A 25,972-nucleotide genomic window follows, 5' to 3' on the forward strand; every position below is an offset into this window, starting at 1 on the left:
AGGTAGAGAATAGTAGAAGGTAGAGAGTGAGTAGTAGAGAGTGAGTAGTAGAGAGTAGAGACTGAGTAGAAGAGAGTATTAGATAGTGAGTAGAAGAGAGTATTTGATAGTGAGTAGTAGAGAGTATTAGATAGTGAGTAGTAGAGAGGTAGAGAGTAGTAGACTGAGTAGTAGAGAGTAAGTAGCTTACTTTAGTGAAATGTTTGCAAAGTGAAATATAGCAGACAGCAGAGTAGACATATTCAAGGCTTTTAAGACACAAATTAATTGGGGTGCCAGTCCCCTAAAAGCTGAATCCTGGTCGTTTTAGACCATTATTTTGTGTGTGCTAGACATTCAAGTCCCCTTGCTAGGTCTGGATGGCCCCAAGAGCGGTTCTCTTCCAATCACATAGTTATCTTTGTTCATGCACCAGCAACCAGTAAGCTCTCTAAAATGATAGAAAATCTAGAGGGATCATATCTGCTCCCTACTTGGTACTTGCTCAGTCACCACTTCTACAGGTGCACATAGGATTACATTCTTACTCAATGTATGACCCGGAGCAAGATACAAAGTGGCTAATGCAAAAAGTTGAAGTGCTAGTGTCGAACAGCGGGTCCCAGGAGTAAGCGAGTCTCTGCCTGGCGCTTCTATTTGGAATGGCAGAGCGATGAGTTACATCCACTGTCGCATCACACTGCTCCTAGACGCTGAAAGCTCACTTGAGCATGGAGCCATAGCACCTGTTCCATGACGAAGAGTGTCCCCTGTTGGTTGTCACATAAAAGGAAGAGGAAGCCTCTAAACAAAAGCCTGTGCAGCTCTGTTGTAGGTGACTAATCATCCTCTCCACAGCATGTCCTTTGAAGCCGCTGTACATTAAATGCACAGACAGAATCGGGGAAGAAACGAAGTCAGGAAAATAAGCTCTTCTGTAAAACATGAAGTCACATTTCCAACTTATTCTCTTACTTCTAAAACCCGTTCCAAATGGATCTGGATGAACCAAACAACAGCGGCTCCAAGAAAAAGGCAGAGAAAGCTAACAAAAGAAAAACAAATACCGTCAGTGGTAAGAGTGTCATGCAGTTGTCACTCGTGCTCTTTGTCTCAGTACAGGCCTATGGACAGCCTCCTGTCTCATGCAGGAACAGTCACTGTGTCTGTGCAGAGGGATGTAGGAGTCCTTAAAAAAAACCGGCGAGTGGAAAACCAAAGATACCAAACACCTAATTAGTAGGCTTTACAAGATGTGAATAAAAACAAATAAAGACTCAAGCCTCAATTCCCTTTGCCAGTGCTTGCTACTTCCTTTTTTTTTGCAAAAAAACTGGCAAATCAATTAGAAAAAAATATAGCACAGTGGGCAAGTAGACCATGCACACCAGGTCTGGTATTGAAGTGCACTCCTGCTTTTAAGCGCTGTGCACATGCGATCAGACATAATCCTTACACTCGTGCAATGGATGAAGTGAGCTGACCCACTGCCTCATGCTTTATGTTGCGTGTGAGGAAGCAAAATGTAAATTACACTTTCTGGGCCATTGAATGAAGAGGGCTGACCCTAAGCCCCTGTGTATATGTGTGTGTTTGATTATCGGTTGTGAACAAAATGGGAAACCAAGAACGAAAAAGCGCGAAACCGTGTAAGCGTATCAAGGAGGATGTGAAAGAAAGAATGGGACAGTAAGTGGAAGGAGAGGTGACAGACAAATAGGAAATCACTGAAGATAGTATTTCACCTTTGTACTGTAACCTCGAAAATGGGAAGGTTGCACTGTGCGATCTACCTCTAATCAGTGTTCTTGCTCGAGATGCTGCTTCTCCCATCTGTACACCGATATCTGCACTGCAGTTGAGACTCAGAGATACGCAACCAAGGATAGCACGCCGTGTTTAAAGTGAAAGCACGCGTGTTCAACAAGATTGCCGCGGGCTGTCCACTGTCCTTACATGCACGCGCATGCTATTAGGTTTGGACAAATGGCGAGAGCAGCCATCTTTGTTTATCCCTGCGCGTGCATGTAAGGTTTTCGGAGAATCGATTCCAAAAGGTACTCGCAATAGCGAGGGTAGCGCATGTGCTGCTTTCGCTAGGCGAGAACTTATAAAAAAGGAAAGAAATACTACAATTCCGGACCCAACCACTAGATGGCGCAATAATGCACAGCATGTGAATCCAGAAAATTCTTCAAGCTGCAAAACTACACCGACAGGCAAGAAACTATTTGTTACTGTGGAAACAAAGTCTAAGTGCATCTTGGTATTACCTGGATACACCGGAGTATTCCTCTAATGTTGGCTTCTTTGCGTGCTTTTATTATTTAAGCATTCAAGCCCTCACTTTAATGTGTGGAGAGTGAAACTTTCTTAGAACTTGAAGTTGACGCTCTGCCGTCTATGCAGCACATGGGTGTATTTTTTATGGAACTAGAAAAAAGGTTGGTCATTTTACAGGGTGCGCAAGGCTGCAGCGTTACCAATATCAGAATCCATAAATAATGCTCCTTGTCTTTCAGCCTTTATTTTATGTTTTTTCATTGAAAGCTTTAAATGCTCTGGAAATTCAGGAGACTCTCCATCAACGCATGACTGTAGATTTAAATTCCTACGTTTTCGTTCTGGTTACATCACCAGTGCATACATGTATTCATGATTTATGCTGTGCAATAAGTTCGCATTGTGTACTTATACGTATTCTTTGGAATGAAATGACCACCTTTTCATCCTGCTCTAAGCAACCCAGTAGTTTGATGGTACATGTGATGTTCCAATCATCGTTCTATTCGAACTGTGAATCTCTAAAGTACAATCTAATCAGCTGATTCTAGGAACAATTAGGGAAAGGTATTTTCCAATCATAAAATGGATTAAGTGTATGGCGTGTAAGAGATGGTCAACAGTTATCCATGTTTTGGTTGATTTAGTAGGTTGGTTGGGATTTTTGCTGCTGCTTTCTCTTTTTGTTTCAGTCATGGCTGCTTCTCTAGCTTTCTGCAAAGCTCACTTCCTTCCTAATATATACACCATTTTTTTCTGTGTGCGTAGGGTCTGGCATGGCCGACCTGAATAGACTGATTGGGGCAGAAGAGAAGACGATCAACCGCAAGAGTAAGATGGAGAAGAAAGTGGTAAGCTGCTCCTGCTTCCCGGGAGATCATTACTTTTGACATTTTCCCCATTTCCTGTAGCCTTGACTAACTCTCCTGTGTGATACTTGTTTCCTTTTCCAGTAGATGCTGCTGATTTTACTAACCATGGTGGGTGGGAAACCGAAGCGAGGCCTCAGATAGAAGTTAGATGACAAGAGGGGAGGGAAATTCTTGTAGCATCATGGATAGGGCAGTTATCCTAGTTTATCTTTGCTTCAGTTTCCTGCCCGAAATGGGCGAAGTTTTAGCAGTGTGTGCGTTTTTTGATGTGGCATAGTAAAGCTTTGTAGTAGGATTTCTTTGTGGCGCTTTGTAGGTTGGGCAGGTGCAAACTTTCCTTGCTCCTTCTAAATCCCATGCTTCCTTCTGCTCATTGTGCCATATGCTGGTTTTCTGTGTGTGTAAAATGACTTCGTGAACTGTTTTCAGGTGATTGATGAGACCCTTGATGTGAAGGAAATGATTTTCAATGCAGAGAGAGTCAGTGGACTGGCGGATGAGCCGGTATGTATGTGGGCATTTAATATTGTCCTAAAATAAAAAGAAGGAAACGCACAGATTGTGCAGGTGTGGCTCTGTGTACATAGCAGGGGTTGAGCTTTAGTTCTGTAGAGCACGCAAATACTCGAGCTGAAGCTAATCAAAGACATTGGGATAACCATAACAGTCTAGAGTTGAAAGGTATGTGTTCTCACAGCTACCTGGGCTGGCCTGTCCTCCATGTAAGGACGTCCCAGGATGCTACTTCTCACCTCTGATTTTCTTTAGGAACAGTTCAACAATGTTTTCAAATAGTCACAAAGTGACACCAATTCCCATTGGTTGGTAACAGAAGATAGGGTATGGACTGTGATTACAGTAATTAGTATCCAGATAATTTGCCAATCCTTCATGCTGGAAAATGTGTAATCTGGTTTGTTTTTAAGGGAATTGGCTCTCGCTGTTAATTCAAGGTTGTTTGACTTGCTATCAATATCTGTTCTTGTGCACAGGAAATTTGCCTTTGCTCATTTGGTCCTTTTTGTTTGCAAATCCTTGTCAAACAACTGTTGTGTGTCCTGAATCCACAAGGCTGCTTTTTCTGTGGAGAATTTATGTACCATGAGGTTATTCCACCCTACAAAAAGGCTTTCACTTTACCAGCATGTGTGAGATTTTTATATATATATATATATAATATCCGAAAACAGATGATTCTCGAGCCACACTGATCAAAATAGTGTTTATTTTGGCCGAAAACGACGTGTTTCGACCACAGCCGTGCTCTTGATCACATATATATTATAATATAGGGTGTCATCTGAAAGATGGTATAAGCAGTTCAAAAATGGAATTAGAAAAATTGTGAGAGCAGGAGTTAACAGAAATCAGTCGGAGCAGTGTCTTGACAGAACTTTAGATCAAACGAAGCCACGTTCTTGACGCAAAGCCTGCTGTAACAGCAGCGGATCTGACAATGAAACAGAGCCAGTCCTATACTCCCTTAAATGGAAGCCATTCCTGTACATTGGGTGGGAGGGGTTCAGTGTAGTAGGGTACACATGGCTGGGATAGGGCTTACCATTGTAACAACCACCTGTTATGAACACTTTTGTATATGTAATTGGACCTTAGTACCAAGGTGTTTAGAGTTGGCTCAGTGTGTTGGTAGTGTAATGGAGTTCTTTTGCTGCCTTCCCAACAGCCGTGTTGGTACACCTGAGACTTATTCAGGGAACTAACATGGAGCTTGATCCAGTGCAATGGAGTGAGCGGCTGCAGACCCATAACTACATAGATTGAATTGTATCGAATACTGGCGTTGCATCTATGTTCATCCCTAATAACCGAGTAGGATGGACCTCGACCAACAGCAATAGACCACGGTTTTGTTAGCTACCAAATACCGAATTATAACATGTAGATCCAGTGACCAGAGACCGTTGACCCCTTTACAGATGTTTTATTGCAGAATAGGTCCAGGTTACAAACAACTTATTTTTAAGAGCCCCTTCTTTAAGAGTCCCTGCCAAGCTTTCTCTTTTTTACCTTTGTTCAGAATGCAATTAACTGTTTCTCTAGTGATTAATACTTTTTTTGTTGATGCAGTCTCTTTTTATGGTTTGTCATACTTGGAAGAGTTAAAATTGGATATAAATACCTTCCCGTTTTTTGCCCACGCCATTTATGTCTGTCTTAAAGCAGATAACTAAATGTGGTACATAGGTCTCTTTGGTTTAAACTGACAAGGTATTTGGCCATCTCTGGGGAAACTCCTACATCATGTTGTAATGAAACTTATGTACCAAAAGAAGCCCCGAATTTCCTCAAAGTTGCCTTCTGCTCCTAAGACTGATAATGGAGTGAGTATATTCTATGAACTGACCAGTGTTGCTGGTGGGGCTGTGATCTTTGTTCTGACACCTCATTCCCCTAATCTCTAGAAAGGCCCACCAAATGCATGCATTGTAAGAACCCCTGTTATTGGGAACTCAGTCACAAGGTTTGAGACCCTAGTGTCTGCCCTACCTTTTCACTCTTAGTTAAGATGTGCAGGTCCATAAAGGGGTTGGGCGCACACTGTGCCAGTCTAAATATATTGAGAGTGCTCTGTATTGATGTGGCTCTCAAAAAACAACATTTTCCAGCAACATAGTTGGGTTTTGAGTCAAACCATTTCCATTGTGAGTAGCCTTTATATTTCCTGGGTCCATGTACCAATTCAGAAATATCAGCATTTTGTGACACAAATGACTACACTGAAGAAGTAAAACAAATACATTTCATCTTCTTATATGCACACCATGCATATGGATACATCATGTATGACGGTGCTGGGTGTTCCAAGAATAGGACTTCTAAACAGATAAACAAAATAAGCAGTTAAAATCAGGATGTGCAATGAAAAAAAATGAAGGTGCTAACATTTTCTGGGTCTGAGATATGTTCCCAAATGTTTTCCAGCATTGGGCCTTTGTTCAGTGTAATTCCACATATTTGTTCTTGCAACCACTTAGGAGACTTGCAGTCTTTTTAAAAATCTTTTTTCAACAGTAGTGTTTTTAGAGGATAAGTACTTTTAGAAGTTCCAGTCGTTGGGTTTGAGGTGCAGTCAAAATAGCTGTCGAGTTTCCATTTGTAACTGGATAAAGTGTCTCTGTTTAACTTGGCAGCAAGGTCATCCACAAACGCCTTTTCTTCACCCCTCTTGTTTTCTGAATTTGCTTTTGTTAGCATTATTGCTCTGTGCACTTAACCACGGCTCACAAGTGCTAAAATGCTTGTGTTCCACCAGTAAAACATAGTAAAATTAGCTTACACCTAAATGGCACATTTAATTTATTTGGAAGTCCCTAGTATATGTTTCGACATGTACCCAGGGCCTGTAAATTGAATGCTACTAGTGGGCCTACCGTTCTCATTGTGCCACCCATCTGCAATAGCACTTTGGCACCCGTCTCAGGCATCCCATTGCAGCCTTAAGTGTAGTTATAAACTGGCAATTCAACCTGTCAAAATAAACCTTTTGCCAGCCTAAACCTTCTATTTCAATGCATATAAGTAACCCTTAACATCAGTCTTTAACCCCTTCCATGCTCATGACGGAACGATTCCGTCATGAGCATCGGTTGAGCTGTGCTCATGACGGAACCGTTCCGTCATGGCCCCGCCCGCGCTCGAACCCTTCAGCACCGCGGGGGAATCCGCGCAGCGCTGAAGGGGTTAAAAGCCAGTAGGGCAGGGTGCATTGTATCTAAAAAGTAGGACGTGTTTTTAAGTTTTGCATGTCCTGGTAGTGAAAAAAAACTAAATTTCGTTTCACTACTGTAAAGCCTACCTCTCTCATTAGATAACTTTGAATTACCTTATTACATTTTAATAAGTGCTACGTTTTGATTTGGAGCTGGTAGAAATGTCATGTTTAGACTCAAATTAATTATTTGAAATCTTTTTCAATGATGATGTTGGGTTTTAGATTTCAATTTTGAAAATGACACCTTTAGAAAATAGGTGTTTGAGGCATGTGAGCTGTAGATCACATGCTTTGCATACTCTTGCCATCTAGTGTTGCATCCGGATGTTTGCAAGTTGTCTTACCAGTCACGAGGTAGGTGACTCCTCCTTTCGGTGATAGTGCTCATGGGCATCGACTCCATTGTTAGATTGTTTTTTCCCAAAATTGGGTTCAGAAGTGTATTGCTGCGCTCCAGTTCGAAACCATTCTTCAGGTTACCCCTTGGTGCGCAATCCACTCTACCCTTGACGGTATTGTTTTCATACGCGTATCCCACTTCTCCGCGTAGCGTAACGGTCGACAAAACTTCTATTTTGATCGGAAAACTCGTGGAAGGCCATCGGGCCTCACCGCAAAAGTCCACCTCACAGTCGATGGAACTGACTCCATTCAAATTCTGTCCTCGGTGCCACGTTAAGTATCCACGTACCGACTCTCACGGAGTGTGCAACTTGTGCTTATCTCCAGAGCACAAAGAACAGAGCTGCGACACGTGAAAATCTTTCCATTCAAAGAAAACGCACCGCGATCTTCGGGCTGCACGTCGTGAAATGCAGAGCCAAAACTTAGAATCCACGCCGGACATCTTTGGAGAAGGTTCCGAGCAAGAAGATTACGACGCACAAGGGGCTGAAGAAAACAGGAAGAACCTGTATCTGTTTCGGAATCGGACTCTGACATGGAAGAACATGTGCCGCAAGGTCAACGTATCAGGAGTACTGAACACCCCTTGCACCAAATACCTATTCAGCCCTAGCAAAAGGCTCCGGTCCCACCTCCCCCTTCGGTGGGCAATGGTCGGCAGAGACAAGATGTTTCCAACGCCCCACCTTCTGTCTCGGCGCCGAAACACGCACCAAAGCCTTCCAGCTGGGGATGGAGTCGGCCAAAGTTGGGCACCGAGCCGAAAACTTCAGGACTCAAAACTGAAAACCACTTTGGAGCCGAAACATTTGACGGCAATACCGGCTTCTGAATTTAAACCTTGTACACCGAAAATTAATTTGACCTTGGCACCGAAAAAATTTCAGGACCGAAACAGAAAGATACTCCTCTGCAGCAGCAGGACCCCTGTTTCGACATCCCACCCCTGAAATCGGACCCCAAACAGAAAGAACTCTACATTAATCCTCAGATAGGACATCTTTCTACTGAATTGCCTCAGGAACGTAAACCTGGAGAGGAAGCATGTTGGCACCAACCGTTCTCCTCCTCCTCCTCCTCCATCACCTCCTTTCCCATAGTTACATCACTTACTAATTACAACAACTAACTCTCCTCAACAACCTGATGATGGGAATGATCCTTTACCAGCAGATCCCTGGAAAGACTAGAACACTGACTCACCCACAGATAATGACCCAGACCTTTACCCTACAAAGCCATCCCCACTGGACGACAATGTAGGGTATATAGAATTACTATCTAGAGCTGCAGAGTATCATGGGGTACAATTACATAAAGAATCCCTAGAAGAGGACTTTCTATTTGAAACCCTTAGTAGCTTACAAAGGTCCACTTACCCTGTGCTCAACGGCATGATGAGACATGCAGACGATGTATTCAAAGTTCATGCTTTCATTCTCACCCCCAGGATAGACAAAAAATACAAGCCTGCCTCATCAGATCCAGCTTTTATTAAAGGGCAGTTACCACTGGACTCTTTAGTAGTCTCTAACTCCCGTAAACGGGCCAGTTCACAAACTTCAGGGTACGTCCCCCCTCTAGACAGAGGCCAAACTGATGGATGCCTCCTTTAAAAGGGTAGCTGCCCAAGCAGCAAATCACTGGCCTATTGCCAACACACAGGCCCTTCAAGCCTGGTATGATAGGGCACACTGGGGAGAAATGAAGTAATTGCTCTAATTTCTACCAGATGAGCATAAGGCTAAAGCTCAAGACCTAGTCCAAGAGGGAAAGCTCATCTCAAATTCATCAATTAGGTGTGCTTTAGATGCTGCTGACACTGCAGCTAAGCAATCTATACTAGTGTATTATTAAGGAGGCATGCATGGTTAAGGATCTCTGGATTTAAACCTGAAGTCCAGCAATCTGTTTTGAATACACTGTTTGATAAACAGCATCTCTTGGACCTGTAGTAGATACGTCTTTGGAAAAGATGAAAGGATACGGAAGTAGCTACATCTGTGGGAGCCCTACAGTCTCCTTCTAATCGTGGCTCCTTTCTTCACTCCTGCTATCGTGGGGGGTCCAAGATCATCTCTTCAGACACTACTGCTGCACCCTACAAGGGCAACAATCCCCGAGAGGATTCTTTATAGGTGGGCACAGGGATAACAATGGCAAGGGTATAGGTAAAGTTTCCACAACACGTACCTCCCCCTCTCCTAACAAACAGTGACTTGCCTACGCTTCCCCCGATCAGTTAACACCTGACAGAGGGCATCTTTTGCAAGTCCTCCCCATCTGGCAATCGATAACTACAGACAAATGGGTGCTAGGAATTATCCAACATGGTTATTGCCTGGGGCTTACCAACAATCCTCCAAACATTCTGACAAGTTCTCAAAAATGTCACCAGACATTTACATCCACTTCAGCAAGAGGTACAGTCTCTCCTGTCCAAAGGAGCCATAGAACCTGTGCCGTTACAACCTCAAGGAACAGGTGGGTACCTGTACTTTCTCATACCCAAAAAGGCTGCTCCCTGAGATCTATTCTAGACCTCAGAGAACGAAACCTCTACATACTGTCAGAGCATTTTCACATGGTAACACTTCAACAAGTGCTCCCACTTTTACAGCAGGGTGATTTTATGTCTACTCTAGACTTAAGACACATATTTCCACATTCCAATTCATCCCGCTCACTGCAAATACCTCAGATTCCTGATAGCAGGTCATCATTACCAATTCAAAGTACTCCCGTTTGGAGTCACCACTGCTCAGTCACAGCACATCTAAGAAGACATCACATCCATGTCTTCCCATACCTGGACGACTGGCTCATCGAAGCCAGCAATTACCAAATGTGTCTCCAACACTCTCAAACCACTATTCACTTACTTCACCAACTAGGGTTTACAATAAATGCGTTAGTCTCATCTACAGCCTTCCAACACACAAACGTATCTTGGAGCCACAATAGATGCGCAGAAAGCTCTAGCCTCTCACAATGCAGCCAGGATTCACAATATTCAGTCCATTCTCACTTACTTTCAGCCCAACCAGTATTACCAGCGAAAGTATTCATGCCACTGCTAGGAATGATGGCGTCTTGTATTATAATTGTTCCACATGCAAGACTTCACATGCGTCCCCTTCAAGAATGCTTAGCAAATCAGTGGAATCAATTGCAGGGTCTGTTGACCGATCTAGTGTTGGTAGATGGCCACACCCATCACTCTCTGCAGTGGTGGAACCTACAAAAATGTATCCAAAGGGCGGCCCTTTCTTGACCTTATTCCACAGACAGTGCTAATAACAGACTTGTCGCTCACTGGTTGGGGCGCTCACCTACAGAGTCACACAATCCATGGATTATGGACTCTAAAGTACAGGAACCTACATATCAATCACCTAGAGCGCCCCTGGAGTGACAATGTCCCTCTATACTTGGGAGTCCGGCTATACCACTCCCACAATGACATATGAGGGAAACCATTGTAAGCTGCTGGCAGGCATAAGGGCGGTGGTGGGCTTTTGGAAGACGCTTCCCCTGGCCCCAATTGGACGAGTCACCTTGGCCAAAATGTTCATCGTACCCATATTATTATACCACTTTGCTAATCTCTCGGTCGTCCTTTTTTTCAGGAATTAATCTCATTGCTTATCTCCCTTATCTAGGGCACAGGCCGACATAGGATATCTCTGTCCAAATTACAATTACCACCAGACCGCGTGGGACTGGGGCCCCATCCTTCGAAGCATATTTCTTAGCCGCACAGTTACAGTGGCTCTCTCATAGGATGGGGGAGCGCTACCTAGAAGAAACCAACACCGAGACAGCAATCTGTCGTCTATTGCTACCCAGCACCAGACCCATGCGAACATACCCACTACAGATGTCAATAGCCCGCACATGTATGCTGAGGACACACCATATGTCTGCAGGTAGGTCCCTCTACTCTCCACTGCTCCCACTGATAGGACTGCCCAGAAACGAGAGATATTGCACAGCCCGGACCTTGCGGTGTGGACAGATCACCCGTTGCTCGAGGTGAAATCCCTATTTGAGGACGGACAACTACGTCCGTACAACCAATGAATGGAGGAACATGACCTTCCCATAGGGCATTTCCTGCTACAGAGTAAATCATCGCCAGCTGCCGCCCACTCTGGATCCTAACCAAAGGGGAACCCGCAACACAACCAGTAATACACACAATTCTTCACATGGGTGCGGGCAGGAACTTAATCACTTGGCTCTACAAAGCCGTCGGAGAACTCATAGTCAAATCACTGGATCCACTACGACAGACCTGGGAAGAGGAATTAGGACGACCATAGCATTATAAAGAGTGGGAACAAGCAATAGAATACCCCAAAAAGTATCCCGAAATGCACGCTTTAAAAACATACAATTTTACTTCCTACATAAAGCATACTTAACACCAGAGCGTCTTCAACGATATTACCCAGACACGCAGTTCCTATGTCCCTGTTGTCGCCCCCCGAGATGGATTTTCAACATATGTTTTGGAGTTGCCCCACTCTGCAATCATACTGGAGCTTTGTATACAAGGCACTGCGGAAAACCACGGGCCTACCAGACATGAACACATGGGAGGCTTGCGTACTGAGAGTATTCCGGCGACAGAAGTCACACAAGGTGCAGACACGCTTCATGTCCCTGGCAATACTGTTGGCCAAGAGAGGAATAGCCATGTACTGGTGAGCCCCGGCGGGACCCCTGTGGCGGCCTGATAGGAGCAGTGAATAAATAGGGCGCAGCAGAGGAGGAAGCAATTAGAAATGAAGAAGTGAGAGGGACATGTAAATAACACATATCCATGGAATGGTCTCAACTCCTACACCATTTCAAACAGACAACACGCGACTAACCACCCACTGTATCCCAGACCAAGATAGCTCAAATGACCCAGAATGCGCTCGAAGAAGCATACCGAAGGGCCAATCCGTCTTGCACCAGGAACACCCCATGACAGCCTAGACAAACCCCGGGGGCTCAGGAAAGGCCAGTAGAAACTGTTACAACTCCCCACTCACCTGAATGCATAGCACTAACGGCATAACCTTCAAGTTGAATGCTCCCGCCTGAACACAACCCACAACCCCCCACAGTCAACCCCAGTTAGACCCAAAAGTTAGCAGTTATGAAATCACACCGGTAGTTCTCAGACCGGAGCGTATAGGAAGGATGCACATCTCAAAATACAATAGACCATACTACAACATAAGCAGAAGCAAATACAAGCACAGACCTTACATTAGGCACAAGCTGTCCTAACTGTTCTTGCACACCTAAAAAGCTGGTGCAGAAATGTGCAACAATAATGTAAAAAACGTGATGCAAAAAATATAAGCGCAAGATGTGTATAAGGGTATAAAATGTCAATCAAACATGTTTTAAAAAAAAAATCAATCCCCTAGAGCTACTAGCAGTGTTTATAGCGCTTAAAGCCTTTTAAACTCGCCTTATACGAAAAACTGCCTTAGTCCGCACATACAACATGACAGCTATGTACTACATACAAAGACAGGGCGGCACACTCTCTCCAACTTTCACGCCTAGCACAAGCCATTTGGAAATGGGCCATACATCACAAAATGTATCTCCAGCAGAACGCCTTTCAGGAGAAAACAATCAAATTGCAGACCTTCTCAGCAGACAGACAGCAAATCCACGAGTGGGAACTTCATCCCCAAATTCTTCTTCCCTACTTTCAGAAATGGGCATTTCTTCATATAGACCTGTTCGCCACAGCTCAAAACGCTAAATGCCCAAGCTTCGCCTCCAGGTTCCCACACCCGCTCTCCAAAGGCAATGCCCTATGGAGGAGCTGGTCAGGGATATTTGCCTACGCTTATCCACCTCTCCCACTCATTCCGCTGGTGGTTCGGAAGCTCAGGCAAACATCCCTCACGAGGATTCCTATAGCTCCCACATGGGCATGTCAACCCTGATTCGCCACGCTGGTGGAGCTGTGAGTAGTTCCACACCAAAAGCTGCATCTCAACTTCAGTCTCCTCACTCAGTCATGGAGAAATGAGGCATCCAAATCCCAAGGAACTCAACCTAGCGATTTGTCTCCTGAAGTCATAGTTTAGTTATTTACAATTACCACCCGACTGTATGAATATCCTAAAGGAAACTAGGAGACCTACTACTAGGGCATGTTATGCAGCAAAGTGGAAACGTTTTGTTATATATTGTAACAATAACAATATTATTCCCCTGGATGCTTCAGTACAAAACATCTTACATTTACAACAATCGGGATATCCTATACATCCATTTGATTGCATTTAGCAGCAGTAGCTGCATACTTACAAAACAGGCAACACTTATCTCTATTCAGAGTACCAGTGATAAAGCCTTTATGAAAGGGCTAAAAAGAGTAATACCACCAAGAGCTCTAACTGCACCAGTGTGGAACTTGAACATAGTCCTTACAAGGCTAATGGGACCTCCTTTTGAACCAGTGCACAAGTGTCAACTACAATTTATCTTATGGAAGGTTGCTTTTCTTATTGCAATCACTTCCTTAAGGAGAGTTGGTGAACTCCGGCACTAACTATACAACAGCCTTTCTTTCAACTTCACAAAGACAAGGTGGTTCTTCGAACCAATCTCAAATTTCTTCCAAAAGTGGTTTCTGTTTCTCAAATCAATCGGTTGAGTTACCTGTGTTCTTATCTCAACCTGATTCTGTAGCAGAACGAGCTCTACACACACTTGATGTTAGAAGAGTTCTACTATATTATGTTGAAAGAGCAAAAGATTTTCGTAAGACAAAGCAGCTCTTTGTTGCTTTTTCTCCACCACACAAAGGCAATCCCATTTCTAAATCAGTTATTGCAAGATGGGTTGTTAAATGTATCCATACATGTTATACAAAAGCAAAAAGAACATTGCCAATACCCCCTAGAGCGCATTCCACTCGCAAAATAGGGGCTACTATGGCCTACTTAGGCAATACTCCCTTAGCTGACATCTGTAATTCAGCAACATGGTCTACACCGCACACATTCGCCAAACACTATTGTGTAGATGTGTTAGTGAGGCAACAAGCTAATGAAGGCCATGGAGTACTTAAAACACTTTTTCAAACGGCTGCAACAGCTACAGGTTAGCCACCGCTTTGGGAGAGTACTGCTGTATAGTCTATGCAAAGCAGGTGATCTACAGCTCACATGCCTCAAACTGAAAATGTTACATACCCAGTAAGCATCTGTTCTTGCCATGTAGAGCTGTAGATTCACATGCGCCCACCCGCCTCCCCGTGTACCTGTACCAGTTGCAGTTCTTTCTTATCTTACAAATATACGCATGGACATCTCTATTCTACCTTTACTAACTCCATTCTCATCCTCTTCGGAAAAACAATCTAACAATGGAGTCGATGCCTATGCGCACTATCACCAAAAGGAGTCACCTAAAGGAAAGACTTCTTCGAAGAAAAACAACTTGCAAACATCCACACCCAATACTAGATAGCAGGAGTATGCAAAGCATGTGAATCTACAGCTCTACATGCCAAGAACAGATGCTTACGGGGTAAGTAACATTTTCCATTTTCCTGCTGTTGGAAGGAGCCTCTTTTTGTCAGTCACCCCAACTTTTTGACACTGGTACTGATGTTTTTCAACAGATGTGCCCTGGATCCCTGCTAACCAGGCACCAGTGCTCTTTCTCTAAAACAAGGAAAAATGGTCCAACTGGGTGAGTGGGGGGACGAGTGGAGACCCCCTGTTTGGTGTGTGCCCTGATGCACCGGGGGCGGGGGTTTGAGCTATCGGCTGGGAGCCTTCCAGAGTGAGATGACTTGTGCCGCTGCTCCTGACATGGCTGCCTGAAGCTGCCGGTGGCTCTGATTCTGGGTGACACTTAGCAGGGATGCGATCTGGCAGGTGAAGAGGCCACGTTAGGTGAGCAGTCAGCTGTGCTGGCCCCCATGGGAGAAGTGGAGGCCCATTGGGCAGTTCACCGCTCCCTGCTGAGTGTGTCCGCCGGCAGCGCCTGGGCCTCAACCATCTTTGCGGTGTCGCCTACCCGGGGGAGCAGGGACGTCCGATTGAGGCCTTCCTGTCCCCGGCTCCTTAGCAACAGGACAGCCGATGGCTGCGATTCTGAGAGGTACCTAGAGAGGATGTGGTCCGGTAGGTGAGGAGGTTGCGTTTGGTGAGCAGGCAGCACCGCTGGCCCACGCGGGATACGGAGAGGCCCTTTGATTGGTTCGCTGCTCCCTGCATATTCCACCCACCGGCTGCACAATTGCGTGCGTGCTCAACTTTAAAGACAGGGATGCTATCTTACAGAAGACTCGCTCTCGACCTACCCTCTGCTATCAAGGGAATAAGGTGATGATCTTTCCCCACTACACCAAGAAGGTACAATCACAATGTCGTTCTTGCATTGCCATCAAACGAAAACTTTGGGCCCTCAATCTCCCATACAGGCTCCTGTTCCTGGCATGCCTCAGGGTGGTCTTTAACACACTTCTTTGATACACCAGAAGAGGCATGGACTTGGGTTACAGAAGAACGACCGTTCAACCTGCTGGTGGACGTTCCTTCCTCCCCCTTACTATCGCACACGCACTCTAAAGCAGCTGGGACTTCAAGTCCTCAGAGGAGACTTACTCGCTTCCAGAGGGAACACAGCGTCAGGAGGGTGGCTTCCTCTTTAACCACGCTAACTGTGTAGAGCACACCCATGTCTCCTGTGGCTGCCGCTCCACTTCGACCGATGCGAGCCCCAGAGTCCAGTTCTGGTGAGCCCTGCAGATGGTCTGACGCCCTGCCTGTTTCTGGCCTGGAAGACACTGACCTCTCACGGAGCCATGTGATCTGAGAATGGGGTCGCCTTCATTACAGACGATGCCCCACACATGCCTTGACACCCACGGACAGTCCCGGACTCCTGAACTCTCATGTTCCTGCAACATGGAGGGGTCCACCACTCCACTCCCAAATTCACTGTGTTTGCTTTTGGTTCTGTCTTTACGGTGGCAGATGCTTCTGGGAATTAAGTATGGCATGGGGGGAATATTGGGGAAAAGGTTTATTTGTTGCTGCATTTCTTCTCTTTGTTTTCAGCATGTAACACGACATGTTCGAGGCAGATCACACACTTAGCATAGATCGCCATCTGGTGTTGGGCCCGGATGTTTGCACTTGTTTTTGTCCTGGAAAGTCTTTGGAAGTCACAAGGTAGGTGACTCCTCCTTTGGATCATAGTGCGCAAGGGCATCGGCTCCATCCTCAGATGTTTCTCGCGCTCCACTTCGAAACCGTTAACGATTTCATTTCGACGCGCAATCCTTCACCCTTTCTACGGTATTGTCTCGATCGCGAACCCTACTCGTCGCGCATCTCTCCAAGTTGAAGTCTTCGATTCCGGTCGTCGACGAAGGCCTTCGGGCCTACCTGGGCCTTAGAATCTGACTCATGGAAAGGACGCCATTCAAGAAGTGTCCTCGATGTGGGTTGAAGTTCGCCCACACCGATCTGCATGAGGTGTGTAACCTCTGCTTGTCACAGGAGCACAAGGCCAGAGACTGTCCAGCTTGTGCCTCTTTACGCTCCAAGAAGACCATTCGGGATCGGCGAGCTCGGAGGACCATGGCTCGCTCGTCGACAGCAATCCCCGACAACATCTTCCAAGAGGGCGTCGATGACCCGGAGCGGATTGAAGAAGGCCTTGTCAGCGCTTCCGAAGCCGATGACTCAGACATCGAAGAAATCACTCTGGCGCAGAGGTTCGTAAGTAAAGATGTCGACCCCGACCCCCTCCATACAAAAAAGGCTTCGGTCACACCTACGCCTTCCAGCCCAGGTGCACACCGACACACTGCTTCCCATGCTCCGCCCTCAGGCCCAGAAAAGAAGCCTACCAAGCCTTCAGGCGACTGGCTAGTGGCAGCCTGCGTCCGGTGCCAAAACTCAATCTTCGGCACCGAAAAAGAAACCGCTCTCCTCCTCCGTGTCGCCCACTGCTTCCACCTCAAAGCCCTCGACACTGAAACCAGCAAGCACTGACTCGCCGGCACCAAAAAAACACTCGGAGCTGACCAAGAAGCCACTCCCCAAGAGTTCGGACTCGCACTCTTCGAAGCCGAAAAAATAATCTGGCCCGAAAAAACATACAGAGACTGCAAAACAACACGGGTCCAAACCCAAGGACACTCCAGAGCCGGTGCCGAAAAGCCCTCGGAACTGAAAGACTCGGCGCCGAAAAGCTAACCTTCATCAAAAGAGCTTTTTTGACCAGACCCTGCACAAAAAAACTCTGGTTAAAGACCCTAAAACTGGTCAATTGATACTAAGCTCCAGGAAAAGACCACTGGACAAGCCTACACCTGCTCCACCACCTAAGAAGAGGGACATTGCTACATCCCTTCTCCACATCCTCCTCCCCATCCCCCACCTCCCCCTCCACCACCACCTCCTCCTCCCCCTCCACCTCCTCCTCCCCCTCCACCACCACCACATTCTTCTACACCATCTCCTACACCAGTAGACGACGATGACACCTCTGACACAGGGGGGTGCGGACGATGTGCCACTAGGGGATCCCAGCCCACCAGGTTCCCCTGACCCTTGGGATGACCATAATACACCTGATGTCCCTAATCTTCCACAAGACGACATCTACCCCTCTAGGCCTTCCCTGCCAGAGGACACCATGGGCTTTAATCAGCTTGTACACTGACCCCAGTACCATGGGGTCGACCTACACACAGACCCAGTCGAGGAGGATTTCTTGTTGGACACTTTCGACACCACACAAACATCTACTTTACCCATGCTCAAAGGAGTTATTAAGCATGCTCCTGATGTATTCAAGGATCCTGTTAGGGCTCGAGTCATCAACCCTCGCATAGAAAAGATATACAAAGCTGCACCTACAGCCCCAGCTTACATTAAGGGCCCTGTTCCATTAGACTCCATGGTGGTATCCAATGCCAGGAAGAGAGCTAACTCTCAGACATCAGGTGACGCAGCCCCACCCGATAAAGAGTCTAAACTCTTGGACGCCTCCGGCAAGAGGACAGCCTCACAAGCGGCTAACATATGGCGCATCGCCAACACTCAGGCCCTGTTTGCCAGATACGATAGGGCACATTATGACGAATTAGAGTCCCTATTGCAACACTTCCCGGACAAATATAAAAACAAAGCCAACGACCTCATACAGGAGGGTAAACTGATAACCAATACCTCCATTCGTTGCGCTCTCGATGTGACAGATACCGCCTCCAGAGCTGTAAATACCAGTGTCCTTTTGCGTAGGCACGCTTGGCTACGCATTTCAGGCTTTAAGCCTGAGGTACAAAGTTCAATCCTGAACCAATCATTCGACCAAGAGCACCTCTTTGGCCCTGATGTAGACTCCTCCCTGGAGAAAATAAAAAAGGACACAAACAGCCAAGTCAATGGAAGCCTTGCAATCGCAAGCTCCCGGACGTTCTTTTTTCTCGCTCCTCCTACAGAGGCAACTCCAGAAGCTACTCATCAGACAACCCTTCCACCTCTTATAAGGTTTCCACCCAGCTAACCTTCACCAGAGGTTACCAGAGAGGTGGTTATAGAGGAAACAATAACAAGGGCAGAGGCAAGACTAACAGCACCCGCTCTGTCTCCACCTCTGCCCAATGACTTCCCTCTGCTTCACCCGGACCATTCCACTCCTGTCGGGGGAAGACTACAACAGTCCCTTCCTGTCTGGACCAACATCACCACAGACAGGTGGGTGCGACAGATAGTTCAATCAGGTTACTGTCTCGAACTTACCTCTACCCCCCCAAACATGCCACCCAAACAGCGTCCAATGTCACAAGAACATCTATCACTGCTAAAGCAGGAGGTAATCATGCCTTCTACAAAGAAATGCAATAGAACTGGTTCCCCTGCGACAACAAAACATGGGAGACTACTCCCTGTATTTTCTCATACCAAAGGACGGCTCTCTGAGACCTATTTTAGACCTCAGACCCCTAAACCTATACATACACTCAGACCATTTCCACATGGTCACACTTAAGCAGGTCCTTCCTCTTCTTTCACAAGGTGACTTCCTTGCTACCATAGATCTCAAGGACGCCTACTTCAATATTCCCATTCACGCAGCTCACAGGAAGTATCTCAGGTTTGTAGTGGACGGGCAGCACTATCAATTTAAAGTGCTCCCATTCGGAGTCACAACAGCACCAAGGGTATTCACCAAGTGCCTAGCGGTAGTAGCAGCCCACTTAAGAAGACAGCAAATTCACGTCTTCCCATATCTCGATGACTGGCGCATAAAAGCTACCTCATACAACCAGTGTGTACACTACACTCACGCGACTATCCAACTACTCCATGACCTGGGGTTCACAGTAAACCACACCAAGTCTCATCTGCAACCATCTCACACACAACAATACCTCGGTGCCACCATAGACACCTCAAGAGCGCTAGCCTATCCCTCTCCAGCCTGAATAGCAAGCATGCAGGCTCTCCTCCCTCAACACTCCCTTCCAGCTCGAGTGTTTATGCAACTCATAGGGATGATGGCCTCTTGCATATTTATAGTGCCACATGCAAGACTCCAGATGCGTCCGCTACAAGAGTGCTTAGCACGCCAATGGAACCAGGCTCAAGGTCAGCTAACAGAGCTGGTGTTGGTAGACGTTCGCACTCATCGCTCTCTGCAGTGGTGGAACACCAAAAACCTTTCCAAAGGGCGACCGTTCCTAGAGCCAGTTCCACAAATTGTCATGACAGCGGACGCATCGCTCTCCAGATGTGGAGCTCACCTATTACATCACACCATGCAGGGCAGATGGACACCTCAACAAAAGTTACTCCACATCAACCACTTGGAGTTACTAGTCATATTCTTAGCCTTAAAAGCATTCCAAAAGCAAATATCAGGCAAAGCTTTCTTAGTCCGCACAGACAACATGACAGCCATGTACTACATACAGAAACAAGGCGGGACACACTCTCTGCAGCTCTCAGCTAGCACAGAGCATATGGAGATGGGCTATACCACAGAATATATTTCTCTTAGCCCAACATGTCCCGAGAGTCCAAAACACCATAGCCGATCTGTTAAGTCGTCAAACACAACAGATCCACGAGTGGGAACTTCATCCGCAAGTTCTTCAGCCGTTCTTTCAAATGTGGGGGCAACCACAGATGGACCTCTTCGCCACCCACAAACGCCAAATGCCCAAGCTTCGCCGCCAGATATCCACACCCATTGCCCAAAGGCAATGCAATATGGATGAATTGGTCAGGCAGATTTGCGTACGCTTTTCCGCCTCTCCCACTCATTCCACTGGTGGTGCGCAAACTCTCTCATTCTAGTTGCTCCAACTTGGGCCAGACAACCGTGGTACACCGCATTACTAGAACTGTCCGTAGCTCGTACCAAAGATTACACCTCTCACCATGCCTGTTAACCCAGAACCGTGGAGAGATCAGACACCCGGACCCAGCTGAGCTCAACCTTGCGAAATGGCTCCTGAGGTTTTTGAGTTTGGTTATCTTAATCTTCCCCCTGACTGTATGAACGTCATTAAAGAAGCTAGACGTCCCACCACTAGAGCCTGCTATGCAGCTAAGTGGAAGCGATTTGTGATATTTTGTCATAACAACACTATCAATCCCCTAGATGTGTCTATCCAACACATCATAGGGTACCTGCTACACCTCCAAAGGTGCAACTTAGCCTATACGTCTATTAGACTGCACCTTGCTGCCATAGCAGCAACCTACAAAATAGACCACATTTATCACTTTTCAGAGTACCTGCCATCAAAGCCTTTATGGAAGACCTTAAAAGGATAATCCCTCCCAGAGTTCCACCCTCACCTGTGTTGAATTTAAACATCGTTCTCACAAGACTAATGGGCCCTCCTTCCCTCCTTTTGAACCTCTACATAAATGTGAGCTACAATTCTTAACATGGAAAGTTGCTTTCCTAGTGGCCATTACTTCTCTTAGGAGAGTTAGTGAGCTACAAGCACTAACTATCCTGGAACCTTTTTTGCAAATCCATCATAATCAAGTTTTTCTACGAACTAATCCTAAATTCCTTCCAAAAGTCATTTCTCCCTTCCACCTCAAACAGTCTGTGGTTACCCGTATTTTTCCCACAACCCCAGACAGTCGCAGAAAGAGCTCTTCATACTTTAGATGTTAGAAGAGCATTGCTTTATTACATCGAGAGAACACAACCTTTTCGTAAGACCAAACAACTTTTTGTGTCTTTCTTACCACCACACAAAGGCAACCCCATATCAAAGTCTGGGATAGTTAAATGCATACAAATCTGCTACCACAAAGCAAAGCGTACTTTATCTGTTCCTTCAAAAGCCCACTCCACACGAAACATAGGGGCTTTTAATGGCATTTTTAGGGAACATTCCCTTAGATGATATCTGCAGGGCAGCTACATGGTCTACACCGCACACATTCACAAAACACTATTGTGTAGATGTGCTAACAAAACAACAAGCTAGTGTGGGCCAGGCTGTTATCAAAACACTATTTCAAACTACTGCAGCAGATACTGGTGGTCGCCACCAAGGATGGGTACTGCTATACAATCTATGCTGTGTGTGATCTGCAGCTCATATGCCTCGAACGGCAAATGCTACTTACCAGCATTTATCTGTTCTTGGCATGTAGAGCTGCAGATCCACACACGCCATCCGTCTCCCCGGCTACCTTTATCTGTTCCAGTACCATCTTATTTAGATACAGCATACATGGGCATCTTTCCTGTTTCTTACAAAGCTCCATTTCCCTGCTGGCGAAAAATAATCTGAGGATAGAGCCGATGCCCATGCGCACTATGATCCAAAGGAGGAGTCACCTACCTCGTGACTGCCAAAGACTTTCCAGGACAAAAACAAGTGCAAACATCCGGGCCCAACACCAGATGGCGATCTATGCTAAGTGTGTGGATCTGCAGCTCTACATGCCAAGAACAGATGCATACTGGTAAGTAGCATTTGCCCTTTGTATCGCACACCCACAGACCGCTTAGCACAGAGCTTCCTCCACTAAGGCCAACACCCAGGGGCCTACATGTGCCTCAGATTGGTAAGCCCGCTCTCTTCGCCAATCACAATCATGATGTCACCCTACCTTTAATTAGACCCCCTTCAGATCCTTTCGTGGAACGTCAGTGGGCTCAAAGATCATGTGAAACTCATTGCAGTCCTAAAATACTCAAAGACGGTCCTCCCAAGCGCCTTATCATTGCAGGAAACGTCTCCTAGGGAATCACTGCCTGTTCTTGACGCACCAGGGATACAACGGGGTCTTCCATGCGGGGTTCATGTGGAGCTCTCGCGGCGTAGCGATCCTCCTACGCCGCTCCTTCCCATTCACGGTAACCAGTGACATTAAGGATCCTCAGGGGCGCTTTGTGGCCCTCACGGGAACATTGGGTGGGCATACACTCAATCTAGTGTCGCTCTATATGCCCCTAGCGACTCACTAGCCCTCCCTCCGAGATCTCTAAAAATTGTTGTTAGCCCTCCCACAAGGAGTAATGGTGATTGGGGGGTACTTTAATGCAGTTTTCACTTCTAACCCCAATGCTACTGTGATCCCTTTCCTTAATCGTCACACAGGCACTAAACTGCTCTTAAAATGAACTTACAGATTTGGCCTTTGTGACGTGTGGAGAACGTGGAACCCCCGCCTACTCCAATACACCCACACCTGTGCGGCACTCCATGCTCACTCCTGCATTTATTTGATTTTCATGCCTGGCTCTGAATGTCGCACGGTCACCAGTATTCAAATCCTCGCTCTGGGAATCTCTGACCACTCACCCCTCCTTCTCTTGGGAGGCCGCACTGGGACTCTCTGCTATATATGGCGGCTCAATGCCTGATTTCTCGAGGACAGGGATTACAAACCGGACCTTGGGAGAGGAACTCAAGCTCTATTTCCAACGCAATGACGGCACGGTCCAGTCTCCCAGTACCTTGTGGGTGGCTGGTAAGGCCACCATCAGTGGTTTCGCTAAAGGCTACCTCAAAAAGAAACACATGGTCCGAAATGATAATCTCTCCCGGCTGGAAGCTCAAGCCCTCTCTCTGGAGCATGACCTGGCCACATATAAGCAACTCGAGCTCTTGCGGGAAGAAATCCGCCATATCTCCTAGAAACGGCAAAGCAAATGTGGAGAATTTCCACAGCCCAAGTCAATTACTGGAGGGACAAAAATGGCAAACTCCTTTACTAGCTTGCTTCTCACCTCTTAGCAAATCGGATAATTCTGGAGATTGTAGACGCCAAAGGTCATGCTCAGTGCTCCCCTGTCGCCATTGTGCAGACCTTTGCCAATTACTACAAGCACCTTTACACAGCGGGCCCCACTCGCAGACCCAGAACCCAACCCTCACTTTTTATGGGAGATACCACTCCCGCAACTCTACGACGCCCACCTACTTGATCAACCCATTTCAATAGATGAGATAGGTGTGGCTATCTCCGCAATGGCAGCTGGGAAGACCACGGGCCCCAATGGATACCTAGAAGAATACTGCAGCACGTTTAAAGACACCCTACCTCCAAGGCTCCATGCCCTGTACAGCAGCATTGACGTGGCCACGATCGTGGTAATTCCCAAAACACACTGTCCATCATCCTCCTGCTCGTACTACCGTCTGATCTCCCTCATTAACACGGAGGTCAACATTTATGCCACAATCCTAGCAGCCTGTATTAAACTGGTACTCCACTCCCTGATTCACCCCGACCATTGTGGCTTTATGCCCTGCTCTAGCACGAGACGCACCCTTTGCCGTTACATTGAATTGGCCCATCGTCACCTCCTCTCACCTTAACTGGCCATGCTATTGATTGACTTTGAGAAGGTCTTTGACACAGTGGATTGGCGATACTTGGAGAGGGGTGCTCATGAGAGCAGGCCTCAGCCCGCACTTCTGGGGACTCATTCATATTCTCTTGTCTACCGCTTCAGCCCAAGTTTCAATAAATTGTGCCCTTTTCCGGCATTTTTTCCATCTGTCGCAGAACAAGGCAAGGCTGCCCCCTATCCCTTCCCCTCTCCTCCCTAGTGATAGAGCCCCTTGCCAGACTCATCAAATGTGATGTACAGATACGAGGAAGGCAGTGGAGACCGCATTGCCCTCTATGCGGACGATGTCCTTCATTTTTTTATAGCGGACCCCGCTCGGACGATCGCCCTATATAAGATGATGGTACTCTTCCCAGTTCTGTGGAGAGGTGTGGCTCACTGGTTAGAGGTGGCAGATCCGTAAGCAGAGAATCGGCCAGAGACCAGGGTTCAATTCCCGACGCGGCAGGGTCGTGGACCAGGGTCAAAAACGGACTTGATAATTCTCGCCTCGGTACCTACTCTAACCAGGAACACACTCTGCAACTCTGGGCATTAAGCTTGCCTCATCTCTACAACGGCCCCCCACAGACGCCGGGGATGCCTGGTTTCACCTTGGAGATACCCAGAAAGGGACCATCTCACAGGGATAGCCAGGACGGGTTCCCCAGCGGTCTACAGCGCCGGGACGCCCTGTTGCTGGGGCAGCTGTGCGCTTTACAAAGTCTACAACATTTACATTTATACGTACTGCAGAATCTACTGCTTCACCTCCCACGCCACTGGTTTCTCACCCTCGACAAACTGGCCACAGCATTTCTCTGGGGTAACCCATGGCCGCGTCTGGCCCTTGTTCACTGTCAAAGAGCCCCTTATGACGGCACGCTGGGGATGACCATGACCACTTTCTTTACTCCCTAGCGACTCACCTCCTGGTGATAAATGATTGGTTTTCGGGGAAATGGACAGACCCAGCCTACCAGCTGGAGCTTACATCTCTGGGGCTCCCTCAGATCTAGACAATGCTCTATGGCTGTCAGATTCCCTGTAGTATTTCTGCGAGGACTCGCACGGTCTTTCTGGCAAGGTGCTCCGCCATACCTGCTGGGATGCCAAACACACGCTTCAGACAACTTTATGGCATGGCATGGCACTTGGCTGAAAGAGGTCGCTGCACTGGAGGGGTTCCAGAAATAGGATCTTATTGGTATTATGCCACTGGGGGATGTCTGGGCAGGGAGCCACCTACGCACCTTCCAAGACTTGCTGGTCATGTACTGCCTTAACTCCACTCACTGTTAGAAGTATGTGCAGCTCAGGCATGCAATCACCGTTCACGTTCCTACCAACACTACACTCCCTGAGTTCAGTCCAATGGAATCCAAACTCCTCATGGGTAGTCTTGGGAAGGAAGTGGTGTCCCAGATCTGCCGCTCTCTAATTAATAATTCTCCAACCACACTGGATCACCTGCTCGTGCGTTGGGAGCGGTGGCTAGGCCCCTTTAAATATAAAGACTGGCGGGACGCCCTTATGGCCCCCTGAGTGGTTACCATCTCATCCAGGTTGAGACTGATCCAAACCTACTCTCTTCGCTGCGCCTGTCTCACCCCAGTCAGACTGCATCCTGCTGGTTTGCTTCCCACCCCCAGTCGTCCGCAATTTGCATAAGCTCTGGCTGACCTATTACATGAGTTGGGACTGCACTGCTTTAAACCATTATTGGTGAGCTGTAGTGAGTAAGCTAAATGCGGTCCTGGGATGGGAGGTCCCATTTACTCCCCTGGTTCTTATTTTGGGGGTCTTGGAGGTTCTCGGGTAGACCAAG

The 25,972-nt window shown here is 46.9% G+C and overlaps 1 protein-coding gene across 10 annotated transcripts in view; it reads left to right on the forward strand.

Annotated features, from left to right (window-relative positions):
- APLP2 (amyloid beta precursor like protein 2) overlaps nt 1–25,972 on the forward strand; it is a 697,478-nt gene that overhangs the window by 629,367 nt on the left and 42,139 nt on the right. For 6 of the 10 annotated variants that reach the window (XM_085647208.1, XM_085647209.1, XM_085647211.1 and 3 more), the window contains 2 exons: nt 3,031–3,113; nt 3,564–3,638. In XM_085647208.1, the coding sequence (XP_085503334.1) occupies nt 3,031–3,113; nt 3,564–3,638 (158 nt within the window). The remainder of the gene's footprint in view (nt 1–3,030; nt 3,114–3,563; nt 3,639–25,972) is intronic. The other 4 variants (XM_085647210.1, XM_085647212.1, XM_085647216.1 and 1 more) reach the window with 1 other exon arrangement.

The sequence above is a fragment of the Triturus cristatus genome, chromosome 3_2 (genome assembly GCF_964204655.1).
Source record: "Triturus cristatus chromosome 3_2, aTriCri1.1, whole genome shotgun sequence".
Classification (NCBI taxonomy): Eukaryota; Metazoa; Chordata; class Amphibia; order Caudata; family Salamandridae; genus Triturus; species Triturus cristatus.